The 27,768-nt window shown below is 33.6% G+C and overlaps 2 protein-coding genes across 6 annotated transcripts in view; one reads left to right on the top strand and one right to left on the bottom strand.

Moving 5' to 3' along the window:
* LOC134280302 (rho guanine nucleotide exchange factor 10-like) overlaps nucleotides 1-3,261 on the bottom strand; it is a 32,584-nt gene extending 29,323 nt beyond the window's left edge. For 3 of the 4 annotated variants that reach the window (XM_062762708.1, XM_062762710.1, XM_062762711.1), the window contains exons 1-3: nucleotides 3,238-3,261; nucleotides 2,776-2,894; nucleotides 361-522 (exon numbers count right to left, since the gene is read on the bottom strand). In XM_062762708.1, the coding sequence (XP_062618692.1) occupies nucleotides 361-522; nucleotides 2,776-2,835 (222 nt within the window). In that variant the 5' untranslated portion in view covers nucleotides 2,836-2,894; nucleotides 3,238-3,261. The other variant, XM_062762709.1, reaches the window with a different exon arrangement.
* Nucleotides 3,262-14,329: 11,068 nt separating this feature from the next.
* On the top strand, nucleotides 14,330-27,589 carry LOC134280300 (alanine--glyoxylate aminotransferase-like). Of its 2 annotated transcripts, none has more exons than XR_009994881.1 (13): nucleotides 14,330-14,723; nucleotides 18,072-18,150; nucleotides 18,435-18,548; nucleotides 18,834-18,898; nucleotides 20,892-20,992; nucleotides 22,514-22,584; nucleotides 22,777-22,861; nucleotides 23,679-23,774; nucleotides 23,955-24,024; nucleotides 24,146-24,241; nucleotides 25,241-25,323; nucleotides 25,499-26,269; nucleotides 27,477-27,589. XR_009994881.1 is itself a non-coding variant. In XM_062762707.1 (13 exons), the coding sequence occupies exons 1-13, from the start codon at nucleotides 14,469-14,471 to the stop codon at nucleotides 27,479-27,481; spliced, it is 1,260 nt and encodes a 419-aa protein (XP_062618691.1). In that variant the 5' UTR covers nucleotides 14,330-14,468; the 3' UTR covers nucleotides 27,482-27,589. The 2 variants fall into 2 exon arrangements, 1 of the variants encoding a protein (XP_062618691.1); XM_062762707.1 differs by having other exon boundaries at nucleotides 25,499-25,638.
* Nucleotides 27,590-27,768: the final 179 nt, after the last annotated feature.

Below are 27,768 nucleotides of genomic sequence, written 5' to 3'. Positions count from 1 at the left end.
TAACAATATAACCACGCAGACGAATCTCGCAAAAATTTCAGAAAGTTAAATTTGAAACGAGAGGATTCAGTTGACAAATTTTCAGAGTATGTTTTCAAGCAGACAGTAAACCCGCGACCTACCTTAAATGTCTCTTTTTTTTCTGTCTAAAATTCAATGGATTATCCAAGAGTTATAATAATATAAAGTGGTTTTTAATTCTTAAAAATTTTGAAAGAAATTTATTTAGAAAACTTATTTATAAAAAATAAAAAACTGAACCTCCCACAAATATCTTTGCTTTGAAAGTGTGTTCGTTTCTTTGCAAAAAACATCCTGACTGAATACGTAGCTGTATAAAACTTTTTACTGAAGACTTACAGATATGGCATCTGTGTATTCATTATTCTCCAGGACCCCCTGTATGTCGTCTACAGTGTAACCCTCTCCATCAGAATCCTCCTCAGTGTGGAACCCTGATAACCTGGCCGCAGTCAGCATCTCGGTCTGAGACAGCCCCTGTATGGCCTCAGCCTGCTCAATCTACAGAATATTCACATTATCAGAACACTGTCATACAATTGTGTCACTGCAGGTCAATTAAGGTTTCTGAAACTAGCTAACATTAATAGTATATTGAAGTGAAATTCACACTGATTAGAAATAGTATTATAAAGCATGCACTTCTTGTTTGATTTCTTTAATTTGATATGGGGCATGCATCCCTTATAACTGCAGGATAGGCAAGTACCAGTCTATGAGCTTATTTAACTGATAACCTGTCTTGTTGGGATACTAATGCTTAATTTTGTGATCAGAAAAAAAATATATTCTTGATATTGTCAAACATATAAGAATCAAACATGTTCTTTCCTTAATGACAACTGAACCTCAGTTTATGCAAACATTTTAGTGTACTTTATAAACAATGTATATTCTAGTAAACTTTTAAAAGAGACATAATGAAGCTAGGTAAATAAGGTAATATTTTCTTTTTTTCTTTTAGCATAGATTATATTTCCCTACATTCAAATTCCCAGACCGCATGACTTCAATGAAAAATTCTTCTCCTATTTTAGTTAAACCACAGACTTAATATGTGTCATTTAACAATTGAATGAAGAATGCATGACCAAGAACACACACAAAAGTAGACTTATAGTAAATATCCTCATTGCTAGCTAGGGTTCTCATAGAAACTCAACTTGGTCAGGAAGTACATACCTCTACTTACATCCTAGATCATGTCTTTATAATGACGGAGAAACTCAGAAGAGATTTTTATCTAAAGAGTGCTCAGATACTTAAGCATAGTAGAAAAAATGTCATAATCATGAACTTTATTTATTGTGTGCCCTGCATATTTATTATATACCTAACGTGTATCACTCAATTTTACTGTTGAATTTACGCTATCATGCGACGTCCTGATCCGATTTTCCGGATCACCATACTGTGGTTTTCTGAACCCATATCACCACTCTCTGAAACTGATGACGTAGTACGCAAAAACATGACGTTATTTTTCTTGTGAGTTAAAATGTCCCTTGTTATTATGCTTTGGTTTATGGATAAATATTATACAATTGATCCTCAAAGTTTTATTTCAATATATTTAGCTATTTATATGGGGGTATATAATAAATTTATCATTATAACAGTAACTTGATCCGAAGAGCTGTATCACGTCTCGTTGACAGGCGCAGATCATCAGATCAAACTCAATGCTTCAGGTCTTGTTAGATCTGATGATCCGCGCCTGTCAACTCGACGTAATACGACCCTTCAGATCAAGTTACTGTTATGATAATATATATTTATTATACACCATGTACAGATGTACATGCAAGTTCATAAGAGGTTAACAATGAAGAGATGAGTTTTACTGCTGATAAGAAGAACATTATAATTTACAAATTTTTTTTGTCTTTCATATATTGATGAAATTGTAAATTCACAAAATAAATTGCATGTAAAATTTCTATAAATAAAATTATAACTGCAAGATTAAATTTGGAAGGAAATTCATGAAGTGTACTCAGAATGTTTTTGGCTGATTTTTGTAAAGAAAAGACACTAATATATCTTTTAAAATTTTCCCCTGTGCAATTCAATACTCTTCATATTGAAGACAGATTCAGAGGATAACTTAATTAGTACTTTCCCTTGTAACTTGAGACTCTTTAAAATTTGATGTGCTGTCATCTCCGTAAAGATACTGCACTGCATCTATCTCAGACATAAAATTGTTACTAATTCCTATTAAAATTGTTCATGACCACACTCCTTTTCCTTTCCAAAATGAATAAAATAATCTATAGGCTTCTGGGCCACAGTGCTCACCTGAGTCATGACCCGACCATTCTTCATCAGATTTATTTTCTCATTTTCCATCGAAAAATTTGATTCCTTGTTGTGACCCCACCCTACTGCAGGGTTCAGGATTTGAATCAACCTTCAACACTACCTGATCGAGGATGGTTCCATATCAGTATACTATTTGAGCCTTTTTCATTCTTGAGAAGAGTATTTTTAAGGCTGCTTCCAATGTTAATTCATAAGTTAAACCTTGATCATGCATCCACAGTGGCCTCAACCAACCCTAATAGGTCATGATTTGAACAAGTTTATTTAAAATTGGCCTAGATATTCTTGAGAAAAAGATGAAATTTGTGGGAAAAAATTGCAATGATGACTGTGTCTGTCACAGACAAATTTTGATCAAGAAAGCTCACTTCAGCCTTTGGTTCAGGTGAGCTAAAAAGGTATGGCAATATATAAATTATATGTCATTACCAAGGTTGTGCTCATTGAAACAGAGTCATATTCAATCAGTTGATTGATTTCCTCATCCATGACTTATTTTCATGTCAACCCTCTTCTCTTTTTCTTTGTCATACGTAAATTCTTTCTACCTACAATGACAAGTAGCAAGAACATTTGATTTTATAGAACATTTCTTCTTTGAATCATAATTAAGGTCTACCTCTTATTAATTCCCCAATGAACAACTGAACATTTATGAAAAGAATATAAAATATTTATTAAGATCGGCCATTGGACTTTGTGGACACCTGCGAGCCACTGTGCACATAAAACATAACAGATATCACACAGGTAAAGGAATTTCATTCAAAGACTTTCATGTCAAAAGTTTTCACCTATAATTTTTACTTCGTAGAGCACATTCTTCAATATCTTGTCATGTCTTTTTACCTGATCACGGGTTTTTATCAGCTTCGGCTACTGTTTATTTACCTGTCAAGCAATCCGGAAGTCCAATTCCATGTGTCGAAAGTTTGTAAGAAGGCGTTTGATTGGTTAAAATCAAATGGGATCATCTCAGAAGTTTAGTTCACATGCCGAAACATTGTATTCATTTCATGTTAGCTATTCATTTTGTGATTTAAAAATAATTGCAAGAAATTCAATGAACACAGTCGAAAAATAACGTGAATTTCATACTAATGTTCATCTTTTTTCTCGATCTTTGGTAAATATTAGTTGAGATAGTGCTACAAATTTGTACAGTAAATGACAATTAACACGTAAATGATAAAAATTACATAAATTCTATCACTTTTTCAGAGAGTAAACCTATTATGTATCTAATGTGGGATCAAAAATTCTTTCCACTAGCTCCTTTATCATTTTTATAAGTGGGCAAGGATCAGCTATTTGTAAATAATAACGGCCGTCACAGTGAAAAAAATTGTGTCAATATTTTTACATTTTTTCTAATTAAATACATTTATATTTACACACTCTTTCATGAATTTGATAAGAAAAGATAGTTGCATCTTTATTTTTTAAGAAAATCGCATCCAAATATAGGTGATCAAAAAGTGATGGGCGTTATGTTGACACATATAATGTGAATTTTTAAGTTATTTCGCATTACAGAGACCCAAAAAAAGACCATCATATGCATGGACCTGACCACACTTTTACTTGGGACGAAGTAGACAAATTTCTATGACCTATCTATAAAATTAATAAGGCACAATTAATCGTGACGGAGGTGACATCAATTTTTCCTACTATAGCATTTTCATCAATCGTTTTTCTGCACAGAAATCATGTTTACCGTGAGTTTTTTTCACTAAATGAGGAAATAACACTAGTTTTTCATTAAAAAAGCAGAACAGGATACATTAGATCTTTCTTGAAGAATTTTTTATCCTGTATAATAAACGGATGTTATATTTGACTTTTTGACACACAATTCAGAAATGGATGTTACAAATTGACAAACTAAAGTAAGGTAGTTACGGAGGTTACATTGACGACGCTTTGTAACGCATTTCGTAAGTTTTGTTAAGAATACACACGACTTTATACATGCAATGAAGTTAATTTGTCAAATACAACTCCATTCAAACATTCTGCTAATACTAATGAAAACTACTGAAAGTATTTCCATGAATTTTAAGCGCTGTGACGGATGTTACATTATAACATCCCTCACAGTTTTTCGTGGTAAGGATATTTTAACTCTCATCAGCTTTGTAATTTTTATTTAGTAATTTTATTATTTGTTCTTCATTAATATACAACTGAAGTTTACTAATAAAATTTTATCTTTAACAAAATAATAAGAAAAAAATCTTGTATCAGCAAGGATTTAAATTTGGACAATGGTCAAATAATAACAGGCAATCAGCCAAGAAAATCATGAGGAGCTGGTAGCATAGCATCTGAAAAGAAAATAAATGAGTTTTATTATAATCAAAAAGAGCAAAATTGTAGGAAATGGTGTTTTAATTTAGGGATTTGAATTTTAATACATACCTTCAAAATGAAAAAAACTTCTTCGGCCTCTTTTTTCTTCCACGGGATCTGCCAGTTTTACAAGAACATCACTACTCTCAACATCGTAAACAATATCTTGTTTGATCCATCTCTCACTCCTTGCAAGATATTTGAAATATACAACAGCAGGCCAATCAACCACCTGTAAGATATATGTCCAAGATATAAAAACCAAAATTTTATTTTAAAAAAAATCATCATTAAAAGAAATGGATTTTTAAATGTTCCTCTTCCAAATTTCTGCAATTCTTTTCAAAATGAACAGGATTCATTGTTTCTGTTTGTTTATTTGTTTGTTTTTTGTTATTTGCTCATGTAATGTACATATTAAGGCTTTGTTGGTGAATGTGTTTAAAAATATTGCAAAAATCTACAAATTAAATATAATCAAAAATAATAAATTAAACATATCAAAAACAAATCAAGAACATAACCAAACCATTATTTTAATTATTAACATTAACTTACAACTGCTGGTAAAAGTTGGGTTCCGTGTTTAATTAAAACATAAGTCCCTGTAGAAAATCTTTTAAAAAATTACATTGATGGGTTAAATAACTTTCTACAACCATGTATATTCAATATTAAATAGCATTCAAAAGACAAGAATATGAAGTTTAACTTACAAATCCTGCTGAGAAGTAGCCTCCTCTGTCAAAGCATCTGTCTCTTCTGTATGTTTGTCCTCCTCCCTTGTCACTGCATACACCTCCTCTGTAAGTGTGTCCTCGGCAGCCCTTGTTACTGCATCCGGCTCCTCTGTTATTGTATCTTCCTTCCTTGTTACTACATCCACCTCTTCTAAAAGGGCATTCTTGTCTCTTACTGCATCCATCTCCTTTATATGTCTGTCTTCCTCCCTTGTAACTGCATACACCTCCTCTGTAAGTGTGTCCTCGGCAGCACTTGTTACTGCATCCAGCTCCTCTGTTATTGTATCTTCCATCCTTGTTACTACATCCACCTCTTCTATAAGGGCATTCTTGTCTCTTACTGCATCCATCTCCTTTATATGTTTGTCCTCCTCCCTTGTAACTGCATACACCTCCTCTGTAAGTGTGTCCTCAGCTGCCCTTGTTACTGCATCCAGCTCCTCTGTTATTGTATCTTCCATCCTTGTTACTACATCCACCTCTTCTAAAAGGGCATTCTTGTCTCTTACTGCATCCATCTCCTTTATATGTTTGTCCTCCTCCCTTGTAACTGCATACACCTCCTCTGTAAGTATGTCCTCAGCTGCCCTTGTTACTGCATCCAGCTCCTCTGTTATTGTATCTTCCATCCTTGTAACTACATCCACCTCTTCTAAAAGGGCATTCTTGTCTCTTACTGCATCCGTCTCCTTTATATGTTTGTCCTCCTCCCTTGTAACTGCATACACCTCCTCTGTAAGTGTGTCCTCAGCTGCCCTTGTAACTGCATCCACCTCTTCTAAAAGGGCATTCTTGTCTCTTACTGCATCCATCTTTTTTATATGTCTGTCCTCCTCCCTTGTAACTGCATACACCTCCTCTGTAAGTGTGTCCTCAGCTGCCCTTGTTACTGCATCCAGCTCCTCTGTTATTGTATCTTCCATCCTTGTTACTACATCCACCTCTTCTAAAAGGGCATTCTTGTCTCTTACTGCATCCATCTCCTTTATATGTTTGTCCTCCTCCCTTGTAACTGCATACACCTCCTCTGTAAGTGTGTCCTCAGCTGCCCTTGTAACTGCATCCACCTCTTCTAAAAGGGCATTCTTGTCTCTTACTGCATCCATCTCCTTTATATGTCTGTCCTCCTCCCTTGTAACTGCATACACCTCCTCCATAAGTGGGTCCTCAGCAGCCCTTGTTACTGCATCCACCTCTTCTAAAAGGGCATTCTTGTCTCTTACTGCATCCATCTCCTTTATATGTCTGTCTTCCTCCCTTGTAACTGCATACACCTCCTCTGTAAGTGGGTCCTCAGCAGCCCTTGTTACTGCATCCACCTCTTCTAAAAGGGCATTCTTGTCTCTTACTGCATCCGTTTCCTTCATATGTTTGTCCTCCTCCCTTGTAACTGCATACACCTCCTCTGTAAGTGTGTCCTCAGCAGCCCTTGTTACTGCATCCATCTCTTCTAAAAGGGCATTCTTGTCTCTTACTGCATCCGTTTCCTTCATATGTTTGTCCTCCTCCCTTGTAACTGCATACATCTCCTCCATAAGTGGGTCCTCTGCCCTTGTTCTTGCATCAAACTCATCCAATATCACAACCTCCTTCCGTCTTTCTGCATCCAGCTCTTCTGAAAGTGCAGTCGCATCTCTTGTTCTAACACTCTTCTCCTTCTCAAATTCCAATTGCTCTGGCATATCCCTAAATATAAATATTTAAATTTTCAAAAATTATTTCCCAGTTCTGTACAAATCAATGATTTTATGATAACTTTACTTACAGTAGCATCAAAAGTGCACTTATGTCCAATCCATCTGCTGAGCTGCAATACACAAAAAAAAGATTTTATTTTTCACTTTGTTGGAAATTTTGCATATTTTTTTTTTAATTAATTTGAAAAGATACCACTAAATAGATTTTGACACATACATGTCTCCTTCAAGCTCATTTTCTTCAAACATTATCTGGCTACTATCACTTGACTCTGCAAAACAAATTTAAAAAAAGAATAATAATGCTATCAAAATGAAACAAAACACAAATGAATAAAATTATATTTAAAAAACAAAACAAAACAAAATCACATCTGATTTGAGAATTTCATTACACATATATTATGCATTCTGAAAAGTAGAGATACCTTCTGAAGAACTTGCTCTTTGACTTTGTATACCTCCCCTGAGTCTTTGAGCACCTCCTCTGACCCTAGGCCCACCTCTCCTGACTGTGGGATCACCTCCCCTGACCCTGGGACCACCTCCTCTGACCCTGAAACCACCTCCTCTGACCCTAAGACCTCTTCCCCTGACTGTGTGACCACTTCCCCTCACCCGTGGACCACCTACTCTGACCCTAGGAGCAGTCCCCTGATTCTGGATCCCTATTTCTGCATCCCTATTGATGTCTCCTAAATCTGGTTCTTCATTTCTGGTTCTGGCGCAAGGTCCCTCTCCTCTTCCTCTTCTTGTTCTTCCTATTCTGTTTATGTTTCTGTGTCTAAATCGCCCTTCACTAAAAGCAGAATTTCATAGTTTGGGATTCCAACATAAAAAAGGTTTCAACGTGGCAACGTTAAAGCATATAAAATGATTATAAATCAGTTTTTCACATTAGCTGTTTTGAATATTTAATCTTTGAAAACAAACTTACCCTACTTGCTGCATATTTTGGATTATCCAAGGACCAACATAATCTTTGTTTATACAGTTTGTACCATCATTCACACAGTTGTCACAAAAACAACTCAAGTTTCTTGTAGCTATTTTGTTTCTTTCAATGCTTCTGACACACTGAAGTTTACGCGTACCCATTAAAGTCTTTGATTGGCTTCTTTCTGGTCGATTGTGGTTTATGTCATCCACATAGAAGATGGTTCTTTTCGAATGTTTCTCATCTTTGGTGAGCTTCTCAAAAGCAAATTGGTAAAGATCTTTTGCATTATTTATGACTATATTCTGTCCATTTACGGCTCTCCTTGCAGCACTTTTAACTACAGCACCTGCCCCATCAGAGGGACCCTTTCCATGTCTAGAGCCATAAAAGTGGCGTTCTGTAGGGTGTCCAAAGTCTTCCAAACTATATGAGATGTCCGTAAATGGGGTCTTTGATTTATATTGTGCTGCACAGCCATCGGTCATTTGGATCATCTTTTTAATCGTAAGTCCCCGATTCCTTGTAAGATGTTTTTCAGCTTCTATAACAAATCTTTGCACAGAATGTGCATTGTGGTTCAAATCATTTGAAATGAAAACAAGGGATTCAATTACTGTTTCCTCACAGTTGTAATCCTGGCATTGATAAAATGCCACTGTTGGGTGAACTGTGGCCTGTTGGTGGCCCCAGTGTGCACTCTGAACTTCGTGTTGGGCTATACATGAGTAATTCTCTGAAAAATCCATATTTAGAATTACCCAATCTTTTGGAACTTTATTTTGTAGATTTGAAAATTGACTTTGTTGCCAAGCAGCAATGAAAATATGTTCAGAGAGGCTTTGTAGTTCTTCCGACAACTCTGTAATGACTTTTGTTAAGGATTCACAGTGGGTAACAGGTTGAATTTGCGTGATTTCTTTTCCCTTGTACAGTTTCTTAACTCGCTCCCATTTTGTATATCTTACAGATTCTTGGGTAGTATTTTTTGCAAGATTTTCAAAATACTGAAAAATTCTGTCAACACCACATTCCCCACATTCTCTTTTTAAGCATCTGTAGTCATGGAATGTGTTGGAACCTTTACCACATAATGTTAAAGAGACTGCTTCATACTTGTCTTTTATACTGATGTTTGATCCATTCTTTGCAGCAAATTGTCTAAGAGATCTCAACTTCTGCTCAACATTTGTACATACTTCGCAAAGACATCCATACCATGTCTGTTTTCTGGTTGATTCAACATTTCTTGGCTTGTTACGTTTAAAAGTTGACAAACTTATTGGTTGTGCTGCGGGGTTCAGTTCTTTAAACTCAGTGAAAGTTTGTTTGATTGGCCTGTCCAGAATTCTTCTTTCGCTCAAATCTTTCTTGATTCTCTTAGATGTTGGTAAATTTGTAGAGATATCAGGTCTTGTGTAAAAGTGTTCAATCCTTCTTTTTACACTATCGGAAACTGCATCAGATCTTCTTTTCCTCTCTTGCAAGTCTTTCTCTCTTCTAGTAAATTCAGATTCTTTGACTCCTATGTATTTCGATAATAATCTGTTCAATCTGTATTTCTTAAGAAATGAGAGGTTATGCAGGATCGTTTTTTTCACTTTCTTGTTTTCTCTGACAATCTTCTTGATGACATGGAATGAATGATCCATTAATTTTAATTTTTTTCTTGAGAGTGGACTGTTTGCAAATAAATTTCTCTTTGCCAGAGCTTCTTTCTTTTTAGGAGTTGCATTCTCCAATATATTTTCTACCATGTCTGCATAGTGTTCTCTATCTTTCGGTATGTGGTGTTGTTTTCTCCTCTTTGGTCCTGATGCTGGGTTTCTCTTTTTTTGACGATAATCGCGGTCTCTTTCTTTTAATCTTCTCTTTTTTTGACTGTTTTGTTTTTCTCTGGATTCCCTTTTCTTTAAGCGCCAATACATTCTTTTTTTTTCCCTTTCAGTTCTAGTCAGGACTTTTGATGTGGTATTGGACGTATTTTTTTTTATTCCCATCTCCTTCTGGCGTTCCCGAAACCTGCGAATTAACAGAAAATCCTTTGTTCTTCATTTCAATTTTAAATTGTTTTCAGAAAAAATTTTGAAATTGCATTGTCATTTCCCAATGCAACTTCAAATTTTCAATATTTAACAAGTACATAATAAAACTTTTTATGAATATCCAGCTGATTAATTTCATCTGTTTTCATTTACAGCATTGTATATTTGAAAAAAAAAAACCTCTTTTGTCTCTCTCTAGCTTTAGTGCGATCTGCTTCTTTCTTTTCCTCTGTTCTTTTCCTCCATGCTAACTTCTTTCTTTCTCTTTCTTTTTCTTGGTACTCTTTATATTTCTTACTATCTTTCTTTAAATGTTCTCTATACCTGATACGACATATGTTTCAATACACATGTGCATTATATTTCAAATGGAACTTGATTAATTTTCAGTTTTTACACTAACAAGTGTGTAACTGGATTTATTTTCTCAAGCAAGTCATAAATTATGTGTGTACAGTTTACAATATTGTAGAAAAAGATATATGCAGTTAATGAATTTGTACCTTTTAGCTCTCTCTGCATTGGTAGTCTTTTCTTTTAAAGGCTCAATGTTTTTTGATTTTCTCTTTCTTAGACTCTGTATGATTGTAAATTAAAAGAATAATATTTTCAAAATTATATATTATGAATTCATGAAAAAATACTGAACTGCTTTTTATTTAGTTTTTACTTTTTAGAAAAAATAATGTGCAACGTATGTGTCAAAGAATTCCTTCAAGATCATTTGAAAATTGTATTAGACAAAAGAGTCAATGTGTCACATCCAATCAATATAACATGTCAACTTGTAACATCCAATCATGAGATTATTTTTCCTCATATGATATTAAAAATAGATATATTTAGAATCTTATATTTGGTTTAAAGTATATACTTCTGCTAATTACCTTAAAATATAAACAAATACTCCACGTTTCATGATCATATTATCATACTGCGTATAGAAGTTATTATTTGACCAGAAAAGGTGTCAACATGTCATATCCGTTTTTCAATTTCTTGTCAACATGTAACAGCCAAATATTGTTATGTTAATAATGTACGAAGACAGGAAAAAAATGCGACTTCAACAGATAAGCATTGGTAAATATTATATTTTCTTTCTATCTTATTGAAAAAAAAATGTCCATAAAATTTCTACGTAACATAATCGAATCACTGTGCTTCAGTAGTTATGGTTTGACATTGTTATGTGTCAACTTGTCGCATCCGTATATTTTATGTCAGTCAAAATTTAACTGCCGAACACCAAATGACCTCTATGATCGTAATAGTTCTAGAAAAATACTTAAACGTTTGTGTCAAAAAATAACTATTATAGATTTTAACACATTGGAGAACATGGTTTGTCCATTTTATCATTAAATTTTATATGAATCTAATTCAGTAATTAGCGTGACGTCTGTTATCTAGTAAGAAGTCATTGACCGACAATACAAACTCACCCACTTTGCCTCCATTTTACGGATCACGGTCGCTTTTCATGACGTTTACTGCAAATGTGTGGTAAAACTAATAGAAAAACCGAACTGGTTCTATATTCCGCATTGTAAAAGCCATTTTACGACCCAAATTACGGACGTTACGAATTTGACCGACATCTGTGCACCTTTGATAAATGTGCGAAAATTTATTATTTTAATCCTTTTACACAAACGTTATTTAAAAGAATCCGTTGAGTATGCTTTAAAGTTAAAGCTAAATATAAAATATTCGTGTATTTTTAATACAATTACATTAATTTCAATGTTTAAAGTTAACCCATCATGTTGACCGACACTCGTAACGTCCGTTATTCAATTTCAAAGCTATTTTTCTCGGGATAATGATAAGCAAATAATAATTATTTTTATCTAGATTTGTAAGGTAAACATCCATCTTTTAGAATAGTTGTATATAAAAATGTGTTAATTAAAGGTATTTTTAAAAATTGCATTTTTGACACATAGGTTGGAAAATCTCTTATAAGCATGCGCAAAAGTTGGACAATTTTATACAAATTCGGTAATAATAATTTTATTTCTTAAAATAAAAAGATTTAATTGTTTATTGTTTCTCTTTCATATTACAAAATTATAAATACAACTTTATGAATCATAAAAAAATTATATTCTTGTTTATTTCAATTTCAAAAGTGACGGCCGTTATTATTTACAAATAGCTGATCCTTGCCCAAATCAAGTCATTCGTGAAGGTCAAGGGTTAAGAAGCATGCTTAATTGGAGATATCTTGTTCACATAAAATGCACATGTCAAATATTAAAGCCCCATCTCTTTTCAATCAACATATATAACTTACATTTTTTGAAAATTAGGTCAAACTATAAGGACAAGTTCACAAGATCAAAGTCATAGTGCACTTAGAAAGGTTTTGTCATGGATAATACACATGTTTAATATGAAGCCCTATCTCTTCTGAGTCTTCTCATTCAAAAGTTATGGCCAATTTTTAAAAGTGTGTCAAACTTCAAGGTCAAGGTCACGAGGTCAAAAAATCATAATATTTTTAGAAAGGTCTTTTCATGTTTAATATGTAAGACCTATCTATGGCACGCCAAATTCACAAAAATGAGATAAACCTAGTTTCATATTTGATAAACTAGGTTTATCGACTGTAAACTATAGTTTACAAACCGTAAACTATAGTTAACGATTCGTTAAGTATAGTTAACGATTCGTTAAGTATAGTTTTCATCTGTAAAACTATATTTAACGGTTGTTAACTATAGTTTACGAATGATCATCTAAGTTTATCTGTCTGTAATAAGTGTTAACAATAGATTTTGTTGATAAACATAGATTCACGTTTGTAAACTATAGATTACAACCGTAAACTATAGTTAAGAGTTGTTAATCATAGTTTCACAAATCGTGAAACTATATTTATCACATCGTTAACTATAGTTAACGGTTTGTAAACTATAGTTTACAAATCGTGAAACTGTATTTATCAGATAATCTATGTTTTGCTATCGCAAATGATTGTTTTCAGTGTTAAGTATAGTTTACGGTTGTGAAACATAGATTATCGCGTTAACTATTGTTTACGGATGTAAAATATAGATTAACGTTGTTAACTATAGTTTACAGTCCGTAAACTATAGTTTACAACCGATAAACCTAGTTTATCGACTGTGAAACTATGTTTAGCTCATTTTTGTGAATTTGGCGTGCCATAGACCACGGTTAAAAATTAAGTTTTTTGTGGCGGATGGACAGACGGAAAGCGGGGGACAAAAAAACTCACCTTGTAATAGAAAACTTTTCATACAACGATTTTCCTTTCATGCATTGCATTTTTAAATTAATGTTACGGTTAATTTGGTGCCCAATTTTTACAAGTATAGCTAAATGGTTCAATATTCTTGATTTCTATCTACACATCAAAAGAGTTTGATCCTCTGCACACTCCTAAAATCCATGTTATGTGCAGTGAAACAATTTGAAACAATTTGAGACAATTAAATTAAAAAGGTAAAATTGAGATATTTAAGGACATTTGGCATAGGGGTGATGAAAAAAAAATCTCCACAAAATAACATAAAATGAAATAAATAAATAAATAAATAAATAAATGAATGAATGAATGAATGAATGAATGAATGAATGAATGAATGAATGAATCAATGAATCAATCAATCAATCAATCAATCAATCAATCAATCAATAAGCCCTTTGGTCTACTAATTAAGATATTACATAAGATTGAATCAAAATTGAGTTTTAAAGCTTTGAAATGATGTGGTGTGACAAAACTGCTTAGGTCAGGTATACGTAGCATGAAGGGTTAGTAACTTGCCCTCTCTTTTTTCAGACATAACTTTTCTATAGGAAATGTTCCATGAAAGTCTGTTACTTCCCCTTCTCCCCTCCCCAAGACTTTTGGTTGCAGTAAATTGAGGGTAATAAGGTTAATCCAATGTTTGAGAAATTGAGTAAAAAAAATTGGTTTGGAAGAAGTTGGAACCTACTTCGCCCCCCCCCCCCCCCCCAATAAATAAGATTTTCAAATTTTTGGACAATTTTACTTTTTTTTTTGTTTGTCAAGCTTTTTCAGATAAGTTGAATATTTATCCTTGGGTTGAACCCCCACCCCAATCCAACTTTCATGAACGACGCTACGTCACTGTAGGCGATGCAGTGCCTCCCCTCCCCTTTTACAATTTTCTAGATCCACCTGTGATTCGGCACATGCCGCTTACGATCTTGTCGCCCCAAATCCCTGACGCAGGTCATTTGATATCAAGGTGTACGTGTAGAATTTCTTGGGATAAGTGACCCGAACTGTCATTTCATACATATCATGTTTATTTAGAAAAGCACAGGGAAACGGGAACAGTTTGCAATGCGAGTTGTTTCCCCTCTCTACACCGTTGTCCGGAGTTGCGTGTTGAACGCTGTGACGAAATCACAACTAGAACGTGTACGGTTTGTGTCTACCAAAATGCCTAGCGTCTCACCCCCACCGCAGAGCTTGATGAAGCCCATGGATTTTCCTCACAAGCTGTTGATGGGTCCAGGCCCTTCCAACTGTCCACCACGTGTACTAAACGCCCAATCCTTTCCATTATTAGGGCACCTGCACCCCGAATTTACTCAGGTACAGAATTTGCAGGATACTAGTGAAACTCGTATACATTCGTAATAGGTTAATGTATAAATGTAGAAAATGTTGACTGATGTTACATATATGTTATGGATGGCTAGTCTCATAGAAATACGCTTAATAGGGGTGTATACATTAGATAGGTTTATAGGTCGATCAAAGAGGGGTCATCTCAAAATACTGTTATTGCCCAATAATCATGCATCAAAACAGAGGGATAATGCATTTGTATATTATAATTTTTGGATATAATTTCCTAATGCATTTTTTTCATACCTCACATCTAATATTGCATGTGCCAGAAAACAGTGAGCCATTTCTTTAACTTGAGGTCATTTTAGAAATATGTATAATTTCTGCCCTGGATGACCATATACATTGCAAGAATAATAATAATAATAATAATAATAATAATAATTCTTTATTTAAAGAAGGTAACCCGATTAGTGCACGCACTATTCTTCCCCGGGGCCTTCTATAGACAAAATATCAACATACATACATACATACATACATACATACATGTATACATACATACATACATACATACATACATACATACATATAAATATACAAAATCAATAAATAATCATAAGCTATTTCTACATTGTTTTACAAATTTTTTGACTTGATGCTTGAAAGCATTGAGTGTTTGAGACATTCTTATATGTACAGGTAAATTATTCCATAAGATAGCACCAGAGTATTGAAAGGAGTTCTCAAAGAGTTTACATTTATGAGATGGTACACAGAGGTCTAAATTAGATTGCGTGTTTGAATAGGAAGAAACTTTTTAATTCTACGGAGGGCAGAAATTTTACGTGACAGTGTTTTACAAACATGGTCAATGTGTACATTGTATTGTAAAGAATTATCTAAATAAACTCCAAGAATTTTTTCATTTGATACAATATCAAGTTTTCTGTTAGATACAAACAGATTAATTTCATGCTCAGAAAAATTTGATCTCTTTTGATGCGTACCAACTAACATGCATTTAGTTTTTGTAGCATTTAGAACCATTTGATTTTGAGAACACCATTTTTCTATAAAAGCTATATCCGTTGATAATGTATCTACAATAGTTTGAGAATCTTTACTTGATGCATGTAAAGTGGCATCATCTGCAAATAAGTCTAATTTGGATTTTGTAATACATAAGGGAAGATCATTAATGTAAAATAAAAACAGAAGAGGACCTAGAATAGATCCCTGTGGAACTCCCGCTGTGACTTGCTGATAAGATGAATGTTTGTTGGACAGATGTACACTTTGAAGTCTTTCACTTAAATATGATCTGAACCATTGTAAAGTTATTGCATCAAAGTTACAACATTGTAGTTTTTTAAGTAGAATATCATGATTGACAAGGTCAAAAGCTTTACTGAAATCAAGAAAAACAGTACCAACAAGTTTACCTTGGTCCATTTCATTTAACCATTCATCATGTTCATCTGTAATTTTTGTAAGGGCTGTTTGGCATGAATGTAGTTCTCTGAAGCCTGATTGAGAGTCTACTATAAGATCAAAATCCGAAAAAAGAGATCGTATATATTTTGCCACATGTTTTTCAATAACTTTTGATAATGTTTGTAAAATAGAAATAGGCCTATAATTATTTGGATCTAATCTGTTTCCTTTTTTATAGACTGGGGTAACTTTTGCAAGTTTAAAACTATCGGGAAAAATGCCAGTTTTGATACTAGTATTTATAATATGGGTCACAGGTTTATGTATTATTTGTGAAGTAAGTTTCAATAAACGTGGCCCGATGGTATCAACACCTGAAGATTTACTATATCTAGTTTATTGAGTAAAGCTAGTACTTCATCATGATTTATGAGTGGGATAGAAAACTTGTCTACACCCAATTTAGACTGAACAAAATCTAAAAGATCTATCAAGTCATTTTCCTCCTTACTTATGCCTGAAAGGAGTTCTGTAGAAATATTTGAAAAATGAGAATTAAACATTTCTACTATTTCTTGCGTGTCCTCTGTGATATAATTATTTTTAGCAAGTGCAGCTGGAATATAATTATTAGATTTAGAGGCTAAATTGTTTAGTACATCCCACATTTGTTTTGGATTTGTGTTTTGTTCTATAGCTGTTTTGTAATAACTAATCTTGGCGTTTTCAATTAGTGATGAAACTTTATTGCGCCATATTTTGAAATTTTCAAAGTCTTTATTTTTATGGAGGGTATCACGCATGTGTTGAGCTTGCAGAATTTCTTGAGTTAACCATTTAGGTCTTGTGTCATGCTTAACTCTTTTTGTTTTTACTTTTGCATGTTTATCTAATACCGCATTAAAAAGTGAATAAAATTTATTAAGTGCTTCATTAGGGTCAGAGAATAATTCCAATGAATGGAAATTAACCTCCTTTAAGTCTGCAAGAAAATTATGTTCATTAAATCGTTTAAAGTCTCTGACTATGTTATTTCTGTGTGTTTGAGTTTGTTGGTGTTATTATTTAATTTTCTCGTAAAACAAACAGGATAGTGGTCAGATATTGCAATTGACGGTACTGCAGATTCACATATGTTTTCTGGTAGGGTCGTATAAATATGGTCAATAAGAGTTGATGAGGTGTTTGTTATTCGTGTAGGTACATTAATTAGCTGTGTGAAGTCATATTCTTCAAAAGCAGAGGTCCAGTATCTTGGGGGTCTTTAATCAGGTCGATATTAAAGTCACCTGTTAAAATAATTTCAGCATCGTCACAGCGGGATGCACAATTTATCTCCCGTGTTAGACTTTCTACCCAGCAGGTGGTGGCAGATGGGGGCCTATATGTGGTACAACAAAAAAGTGGTTTTGAATTTGGGATATTAATTTCAAGCCATATGGATTCAATATTACCTATTTCAAAATCATTTCGACGCTTGTAATGTAAATTTTTGGAGACATAGACCATTAATCCTCCCCCTGATTTCAGAATGAATTAGAGGCTCATACTCTACATTTATCAACTGAGTAAAAGTCTGAGTTTGAAGACAGAATGCATTTTGTTAGACCCAAGAACCAATTAACTGTTTGCCAGAGGCCGTTAGGCTGAAGGCAGACAGTTAGGTTTGAGGGCATCTTCACTAGCCAAGGGTTTTGGGTCCACTCCGAAAACCCTTGGCTAGCGAAGATGGTTTGAGGGTCGACAAAACACATTTTGCCCGAGGGGATTTAATTTAACATTGTGAGCATTCTCAGAGTATCAATAGTTAATATAATATTCTGAACTTTTTGTCACATGTGCAGCTTTTTCTATATATATAGGGGATTCAAAATATACTGGATTTAAAATATAAATTTTTATGAATTGATTTTTTCAAATGTCTTCCTTCAGATAATGGATGAAGTGAAAGCTGGCATTCAGTATGCATTCCAGACCAAAAATACATGGACTGTTTGTGTTTCAGGAACAGGTAGCTTACAAAAACAAATTAAAACTATATATTATTGATGAATTCAGTTATGTAATGGATATAAAGTAATAAAGATGATGGATGCTTTAATTGTAAATCGTTTTTGATATTACAAAATTACAACTGATTTTGAGGTCAATATATACAATGATTTAGCCACCTGATATAGCCAATATTCACCCAGTCCCAATGGCTTTGCTATAAGCATCAATTCTTTATAAGCATGGTTGCTGTAAGCATGATTCACTGTAAGTTATTTGTTTACAATTAACTTTGGTTTTAAGGCCATGCTGCTATGGAGGCGGCCTGTGCTAACCTTCTGGAGACAGGGGAGACAGCCCTGATCTGTGAGAATGGACTCTGGGGTCAAAGGTTTGCAGACATGTGTACAAGAAATGGTGAGTGACAAAATGATGAGTGAAACACAGCAAATATGAATAGAATGTGGATAGAGTTAATATAAGGAAATGGCAACTTGTCTGTTATCTTAATTAATCACAGTCTATGGAATTTCAGAATGTAGATTTTTATAAAATAATTATAAAGTTGATATGAATATTTTGTTAAACTTTGAAATTTTAGTGTACTGCAAATGTAATTTGTGTGTGGCTAATCTCGCTAATTTTGATTTGTTTAGTACAAGAAATATATTAATAAAAATCTCTTTTTTTATAACTATATAGGAGCTGCTGTTCAGAAAATTATCAAGCCAATGGGACAAGTATTCACACTTCAGGATGTAGAGGCAGTGAGTTAATTATCATGTTTACTAAACAATATGTCATGTATTTTGCATGTGTAGTCTCTAGTGAACAAATATATGAGGTGCACAACAAATGTGGAGAGAGCTGGATGTCCTTCTTTACTCCTATTTATCTTCCTAAGAATACTTAACTAAAGTAATGTAGGATAGGTTATTATGGATCAGACCACCTTAATTATACCCCCGTTCCAAAGGAGAGTGGGGTATACTGTTTTACCCTTGTGTGTCTAGCTGTCTGTGTGTCCGTGTGGCTGTGTGTCCGTCCAAAACAAATTTTTGTCACAGTTTTCTCAGCAACTACTCATCGTAGATGCTTGAAATTTTAACACAATCTTGTCTGAGGCATGCCATATGGTGGGATACATTTTTGTTTAAATCTGATGTCAACTTCCTGTTTGTCTGTGCATCTGTCCATTTCATACATAACAAATTTTCGTCGGAGTTTTCTCAGCAACTACTCATTGTAGATGCTTGAAATTTTAACACAATCTTCTCTGAGGCATGCCATATAGTGGGATACATTTTTGTTTAAATCTGATGTCAACTTCCTGTTTGTCTGTGCATCTGTCCATTTCATACAGAACAAATTTTCGTCGGAGTTTTCTCAGCAACTACTCATTGTAGATGCTTGAAATTTTAACACAATCTTCTCTGAGGCATGCCATATGGTGGGATACATTTTTGCTCAGATCAGATGTCAACTTCCTGTTTGTCTGTGTGTCTGTCCGTTTCATACATAACAAATTTTCGTTGCAGTTTTCTCTGCAACTACTCATTGTAGATGCTTGAAATTTTAACACAATCTTCTCTGAGGCATGCCATATGGTGGGATACATTTTTGTTCAAATCTGATGTCAACTTCCTGTTTGTCTGTGCGTCTGTCCGTTTCATACATAACAAATTTTCGTCACAGTTTTCTCTGCAACTACTCATTGTAGATGCTTGAAATTTTAACACAATCTTCTCTGAGGCATGCCATATGGTGGGATACATTTTTGTTCAAATCTGATGTCAACTTTCTGTTTGTCTGTGTGTCTGTCCGTTTCATACACAACAAATTTTCGTTGCAGTTTTCTCTGCAACTACTCATTGTAGATGCTTGAAATTTTAACACAATCCTTTCTGAGGCATGCCATATGGTGGGATACATTTTTGTTCAAATCTGATGTCAACTTTCTGTTTGTCTGTGTGTCTGTCCGTTTCATATATAACAAATCTTCGTCGCAGTTTTCTCATTAGCTATTCATAGCAGATGCTTGAAATTTTATTACACTCTTTGTTGATGCATGCCAAATGGTGGGATTAATTATTAATTTTGATATGAATCTGATGTCAACTTCATATTTTTCTGTGCATCTGCCTGTAATTGAACTTGTGTATATTAACATGATAGTGCTTATTTACATCAGAGCGAGGGTATTACTAGTAAGCATTGGCTCACAGATTTCTTGTTTACTTTGTAAACTTTGCCATGCAGGGTTTGTCATTATGTATTATATCACCTTAATTTAGTTTGAAAACCTTGCCCTGCAGGGTTTGTCATTGTGAATTATATACTGTTAATCACTTTTTATTCACGAGAACTTTATTTTCGCATAATTATGCGAGACATTGAGCACTTGAAAATTTCATTCTCGCGTATAATACCGGTAGTATTCCTTAAGATTATATAGAGAAATATTAACAATTCGTGAAAATTATGTCTTGCTTATAAAGATTCATTGACTATCTCGCGAAAATAAGGTGTTGCAAAAATCTAGTGATCTACAGTACCACCTTAATTTACTTTGTAAACTATGCCCTGCAGGGTTTGTCATTATGGATTATATACCACCTTAATTTACTTTGAAAACTTTGCCATGCAGGGTTTGTCATTATGGATTATACACTGCCTTAATTTACTTTGTAATCTTTGCCCTGCAAGGTTTTTCATTATGGATCAGACCACCTTAATTTACATTGTAAACTATACCTGCAGGGTCTGCAGCAACACAAGCCGGCGTTGGTGTTTGTGACTCACGGTGAATCTTCAGGGTCAACACTCCAGCCCTTGGAGGGACTGGGGCAGCTCTGTCATAAGTAAATAAGTATTGACATACTTAACAGTATTCAGGTGTAAAGTTTAGTTCTCTTTGCAAACTGATCATCTTTTTTTTTTTTTCAAAATTCCATGTTCTCACAATTATTTACATAGTCTTTATTATCAGCTGGATAAAATCTTAAGGTATGTCACTATGTGAACTTTGTTAAATCAAGGATTTTTTTAGAAGTATATTTTAGATAAGTACTCATATAGTGTGGTTCAAAATCGCAGAAAAAATAGGGGGTCAGTGTGCATCTTACTGATCTACGGTTCAATTTAGTTGACCTTTTTGCACTTAAATTTAAACTCTTTGGTAAATTACTTTAACCTTTGTAATATTTTATCAGATGTAATTATGGCAATAAATACAATTTTATTTTACGTAATATAGTTTGAATAATAATTATCATTGAACAAAACTTGCAAATTAATGCGCGTAAATTATTGTGTGACCTTTTTGCACCAAAAAAGTAACATATTTGGGGTATTAAAAAACTAAATAGGCAATAAAACATTTTCTTAAATCAAGCTTTTTACGACTTTAGTGCTGATCAGTCACAAGTATCAAGTACTTTAAAATAATGAAAGAAAAAGTTTGGATCAGTGATGTTAATTTTGAAATATTGGTCAAAATACTGTAAACCAACTTTTATTCGCGACGACTTTATTTCGCGATTTACCGGGAGCAAAGTAGTTCGCGACGATTAATTTTCACGACCAAGCCTTTTTGGAACTGTTTTTAATAGAAAAAGAGACGGTAAGGACCCATTCACGGCGAGAAATATTCACGATGACGAGGCTCTCGCGAATCTCGCGAAAATTTCTCGCACGCGAATAAAAGTTGGTTTACAGTATGTGATTTTCAGGCCAAAAAAGACAAATTTTATCTTGATTTATTTGACATATCTTCATTTTTTTGGCAAAGTTTGTTGAAGGAAGGTGTAAAACTTGTTCTAAAAATATAAATTAAGACCTATATTAAACATTCCTAGCAATATCGTAACGGAAAATATTCTCTGAGTAAAAGTACGTGAGGCTAAAGTTCCAGGATGTTCAGTTTAATAAATGTGCAGATTTGCAGAATTATCTGCTAAATATCCTTCCACCAGAAGAAATAGTCCCTAATAAATCTTGCTTCTTTGTAGCTTTTTGAGTAGTTTTTTCGTTTAATGTTGAAACATTAACATTGTTGAATATTAAAATATGTTATTAAAATTGCATTTTAATGAGTAGTTTTAAAGTAAGAGGTTCTGCATGAAAAGCTGACGAGTGATCTACCTTAAGTTGAGAACTTTTGTTAGCTTCAACACATGTGGGCATGGTTCACGGTTCTAATTATTGATTAGGGTTAATGATATCAAGATTTGTTTTACTTTAATGTTTCTTTTTCAAAGTGCATACAATTGCCAAAAAAGTATTCAACAGTAACTGAGTTGACATTTCATAGAGATACAGTGTAGATATAACCTTCATGTATATTGATTTCTGACTGGAAATAATAATGTTTATCTACACAGATATAACAGTCTTCTATTGGTGGACTCGGTGGCTGCCTGCGGAGGGGTACCACTTTTTGTTGATGAATGGGGTAAGGTCATATTCATATTTCAATCAAAAACATACCTGTGCATGTATAAAGTCTGGTTTTGCTTAGCACCTTTAATTTTTTAGTTCGTGAACCTGTGCATGTCATATTGTCATTAAGTTTCAGTTCCTGTTCAATGTCTGTTTATGTTTATATTATCCAGCCTAATACTATTAATTTTCTTGCTCTCTGCAGAGATAGATGCTATCTACACCGGTGCTCAGAAAGTGATAAGTGCCCCACCTGGAGTCAGTCCTGTGTCCTTCTCTGACCGGGCCAAGTAAGTCAAAATACACTTAATGGGTCATAGTACGAGGTCAAGCTTCAGTGTATATTATACAATTATGGACTCTTATGGTGTTGAATATGGCTTGTTATTCACCAGAAAAATATTCATATTGACCGAGGCGAAGCCGAGGTCAATATGGATATTTTCCTGGTGAATAACAAACCATATTCAACACCAAAAGAGTCCATAATTGTTTTATTATATAGTCGGGATTTGAATAGATAAGACATTGAAGGCTGTATGACGACACCATTTTCATTTGCGATCTTCCATGTTGAAAAAAAAAAATCTCCAGATTACTGTTTGTAACTTCCGTGTTTTCCTTTCCGACTTTCGCTATGTGTAAGACGTCCAAATGTTAAAAAATAATCCTGAAATAGGTTTGAATAATTGTTTTCCTGCTCAAATACGGACCTTGCTGCGGCCGTTGCAACCATTGTTTACAACGTTGTTCAATGTTTTGATTGTGACGTCACAATGCCGTTGCACGCGCATTGACCCTCCGGTGAATACGGCCTAAAATCCGGTGAATATGTAGTGTTATGAACTGTTTGCGTTTGTATAGATTGTATAGGGAATATAAATAAACTATATAATAAAGACAAATATTGTAACTTTGAGTTATTTAAACCAGTTTTAAGTTGTTATTTTTTAGTAAAATATCATAGGAAAGTAATAAAGTATGATTATGATTTAATTTAGATTAATTTTTATTAATGTTTTGTAGGAGTAAAGCTCATAGGAAATTAATAAATTACATGCATATCAAAGTTATTGAGATAGATTTGATTTTGATTGATGTTTGTAGGAGTAAAGTATTAAACAGGAAGACACCGGTCAGGTCCTACTACTTTGACATGTCCCACCTGGCCAACTACTGGGGGTGTGACGAGGGACCGAGGAGGTAAGGATCCCAGGGGGTCAGCATTTAAATGGGGGTATAAATGTAAGGAAGAATGGAAATAAATCAATCTTCCTAGCCAAATCATTAAATGGTACATGTATATTTTATGCTCAAATGGAAACTTGGCAACTGTCAGTGCACAGTACATGTATAGTGATTTGACATTTTGATTATCATTAGGTATCATCACACAGGTCCTATATCCAGTGTCTACGCCATCCGAGAGGGACTCGCCAGACTAGCAGAGGAGGTTTGCCTCTTACATTAAGCCACTCTTTTGAAAATATTCTTTATCTTTCTTGGGGTTTTAATTTTATCGATAAAAGAATTTGAACCTTGATAGTTCTTACTTTCATTATTAATTTGGACAGGGGTTGGAGAAGAGTTGGGAAACACACAGAAGATGTGCTGAAATGTTGTGGGAGGGTGTGGAGAAACTTGGATTAGAGTTACTGGTCCAAGACAAGGTAAGTAAAGCAGAGCTGAAAATGAAAGTGAAGCATTTTGAATGAAGAATTTAGAGCAAAAAGAATAGGGAAAATGGATCACAATAGTTAAAAGTTCTAGCTTAAAATACAGTTTGCATGTAATTAACAATTTTCATTCAACAATTACATTTAAAATTCCACTTTAATATTGAAAAGAAGTCGGTTCACTTTATGCATAAAATGGCCCTGTAGATATATATATACCAATTAATTGATCAACACTTCATTTTCTATTTGAAGCATTAAAATAAAATAGAGACTTTGTACTTTCATATCCTATTAAAAAATTTCTCCTCAAAGTCCATGTATTGGAGAACTGACTTTATGAAATGGCAATGTTCTTGAAATTTTAGGTAAACAGGTATAATTGAGTACTTTCAGTGAAGAAAAATAATATGAGCGCACCCTCTGATCTAAAAAATAAAACATGTCCATGAATCCTCAGAAACAGTTCTATCATTTACTAGTTGCATATTTTAGATCAGAGGTTGCGCTCTATATCAAATATCAAATAATAACTTTAAAAATTGGCCGTTTTTATAGACTTTTTCTGAATATGAGGAAATTGACGCATTTCGTGACGTCATAATGCATTGACTAGCCAGAAAATGACGTCATTTTTTATAGAATCGCAGTCACCAAAGATCTAAGTGATATTTTAATGCATTGTTAACTAAAACTGTGCAGCTTCAGTTTTTCAGAAATTCACAAGGCCAAATAAGGCAAAAGTGAACCTTGTTCTTTCAAGTGTGAATTTGATCCTATAGATGTTACCATATTCCTGCAGATTATTGTACTGTAAATGACTTTGTTAGTATACTAGATAACAACAATACCTAGAATTCATGAAAAATCTTTCTTATAAACACCAAATACCTACAGTATCTTGCCAAAATAAAGTGTCATAAACAATGCTTCATGATTTACAGTAAACCCATCTTAGAGTTACATTTATTATTATCAATTCTTATGTTTCAGGCCAACAGACTTCCATGTGTGACAGGTATAAAAGTCCCAGAAGGAGTCAACTGGAAAGACGTGTCAGACTACGCTATGAAAACGTAATTAGATTCCTCTATAGAACAGTAGTTATGTTAGCTAGTCATATATTTTCTCAGGTCTAAATTAGTGATTGAAACACATAAATGATATATATCCAATGTTTCATCTGTATAATTTTATTTAAATCTGTTTTTTAAGCATATGCATAACAATTGGCTATATATTGATTTGTAGGTACAAAGTTGAGATATCTGGAGGTCTTGGGGCGCAGGCAGGGAAGATTTGGCGAGTTGGAATTATGGGATACAATGCTACGCCAGACAACGTACAGAAAGTTCTCCGTGCTTTGGACGAAGGAATAAAGAGTGTTCGAGGTAAACCTCAGTCCAGGTTATAGGCAACTAACGGGTAATTAGCTCTGACTGGTCATGTGATACAGTAAGGAGGACCAATAGAAAACTGTCTTAGATCTAATCCTTGATTATTGACAGCCATTTGTAATTAATGTCTTCAAAGATTTTTTTTTTGTATGCAAATTTACTAGGTATTTTTATATAACTACAGTTGTCAAAAAGACAAATTGTAAGTGTAGAAAGAACTCCAGAAGGAGATGGAAATATTTTTAAATGTACTTGTATCTAGATTTTTTTTTTTTACATATATATATATATTGACAATCTATGTACTCGAATGTTTTCCTTTGATTGAAGGATGCCAAAAATTTGATATCATTTACATGTTACTGAAAACATATCAGATTTTGTTATCATTGTGTAATTTGTTGCCTAGTGCTATATGTGTATGAAACATTATATTTATAATTTTATATCCAAGTACATGTAGATGCAAATTCTTTGTTTTTAAGCTGCATTAAATGTTTATTTTTGTGATTATACAATGTTTATTAATATAAAAAACAAATCCTCTAGTTATCAGAGTGATAACTGATTTGGAGGTCAAAGGTTATCATACCAGTGACCTCTGCCCTGTTGAGGTTATCCAATGGTAAGACAGCATTGAATTATGTATACATTGTATTTACTAACATGTTCAGTATTGAATTTATGGCATGTAGTCTTTATAATTTTATTTTTTGTTCCAAAGTGTGTGTTCTTGTCAGTTCAGTTTGATATGTTATTAAGACAATTATCAACACACCTATTTCAAGCAAATCTTTCTTATTCTAAAGGGTTTTAGTTATATATATATTTTTTTCTGAAGGACATGTACAGTTAAGGGGATGAAAGAGAACACAATAAAATTACATGCATTTGTTTTAATGGTTAAATGGAAGCATTTGCTTACAATCCAGAGGATAAACTTTTTTGTCTGCCACTTATCATCATACAGCTCATCATATCTAAAAAAAAAAATTGACAGCTTAATATTAATTTTTTGATTATGATTTGTTTGTAGTAGGTGTCTTTTATAATGACATGAAAACAAAAAGTTTACCATGCTATACAGATGTATAGCTCACCGGAACAGAAGGCTTCTGTGAGCTTTTCTGATCATAATTTGTCTGGCATATGTGGTCGTCTTTGTTGATGTAAACTTTGAACATTTTCTTGTCGTCAAGAACTTATTGTCTTTGTTGTTGTTGTAAACTTGGAACATTTTCTTCTTCTCCAGATCTTATGGGCCAATTTCAACCAAACTTGGCACAGAGTTTCCTTGGGTGAGGGGAATGCAAGTTTATTGAAATGAAGAATCACACTGTCCTCTAAGGGGAGATAATTAATAAAGCTAGAAAAGATGACATTCAGAATTATATTTGTTCCAGGAGGTAGGGTTGGACCGCTATTCATAGATGACCAACATTTTCTATATGAATATATAGGAAATAATCTTTAAAAAATCATGACCCTAGAGGGTAGGGTGGGCCATGAAATGTGATCTGTTAAGTTATACAAAGAATATATATATATATAAAAAACCTGCTGATGATGAACAGAAGGGCCATAATTGCTCGGTGAGCATTGTGACCCATGGGCCTATAGTAAATGCTGATATATCCCTTAACATTTGTATGTGCATGAAAGTGTGAAGATATTGAACATATTATATACAATAGAAATGGTGTAAAGTTGTTGGCATAATCATGTATATCCTGTTTTGTTCATAGTATTATGAATGTTATTTTGAGTTTCTGTAGTAGCGTAGATAGAATTTTGTTATTTAGAAGTCTAAAGTATTTCCCTTTCTCTTTCAGGTTGACTGCCAGATCTGTAGATCAGAACTTTTGACCAATTTTTTCTGTAACATTTTTGTGAATTCTCTGATTATATGATTGCTAATCATTCCAAAGATACATGTGTAAATGTTTTATATAGATTTGTTTTTGATTCTGTTGATGATTCTGAAATCAGGTTATTCAATGATATATATTTATATATAATCAAATAAATAGATTATAGCAGACAAATTGTGGAGTTTCTTTCTGAATACAAGAATTTGTTTAGCTTTGGACTAGATTGATGCTCGGTCATAACAAAGTCAAAGTC

This window comes from Saccostrea cucullata, unplaced genomic scaffold (assembly GCF_032062105.1).
Source record: "Saccostrea cucullata isolate Sc308-1 unplaced genomic scaffold, CSIRO_AGI_Scuc_v1 ctg216, whole genome shotgun sequence".
NCBI lineage: Eukaryota > Metazoa > Mollusca > Bivalvia > Ostreida > Ostreidae > Saccostrea > Saccostrea cuccullata.
The sequence above is the reverse complement of the archived record's forward strand: the minus strand, read 5'-3'. Positions and strand labels throughout refer to the sequence as shown.

Excerpts from the sequence above, each read along its gene's own strand:
- LOC134280300 (XM_062762707.1), top strand. The coding sequence starts at position 14,469 with ATGCGAGTTGTTTCCCCTCTCTACACCGTTGTCCGGAGTTGCGTGTTG. Across the intron at positions 14,724-18,071 it reads TGCACCCCGAATTTACTCAG|ATAATGGATGAAGTGAAAGC; the intron begins GTACAGAATTTG and ends GTCTTCCTTCAG. Across the intron at positions 18,549-18,833 it reads AGACATGTGTACAAGAAATG|GAGCTGCTGTTCAGAAAATT; the intron begins GTGAGTGACAAA and ends ATAACTATATAG.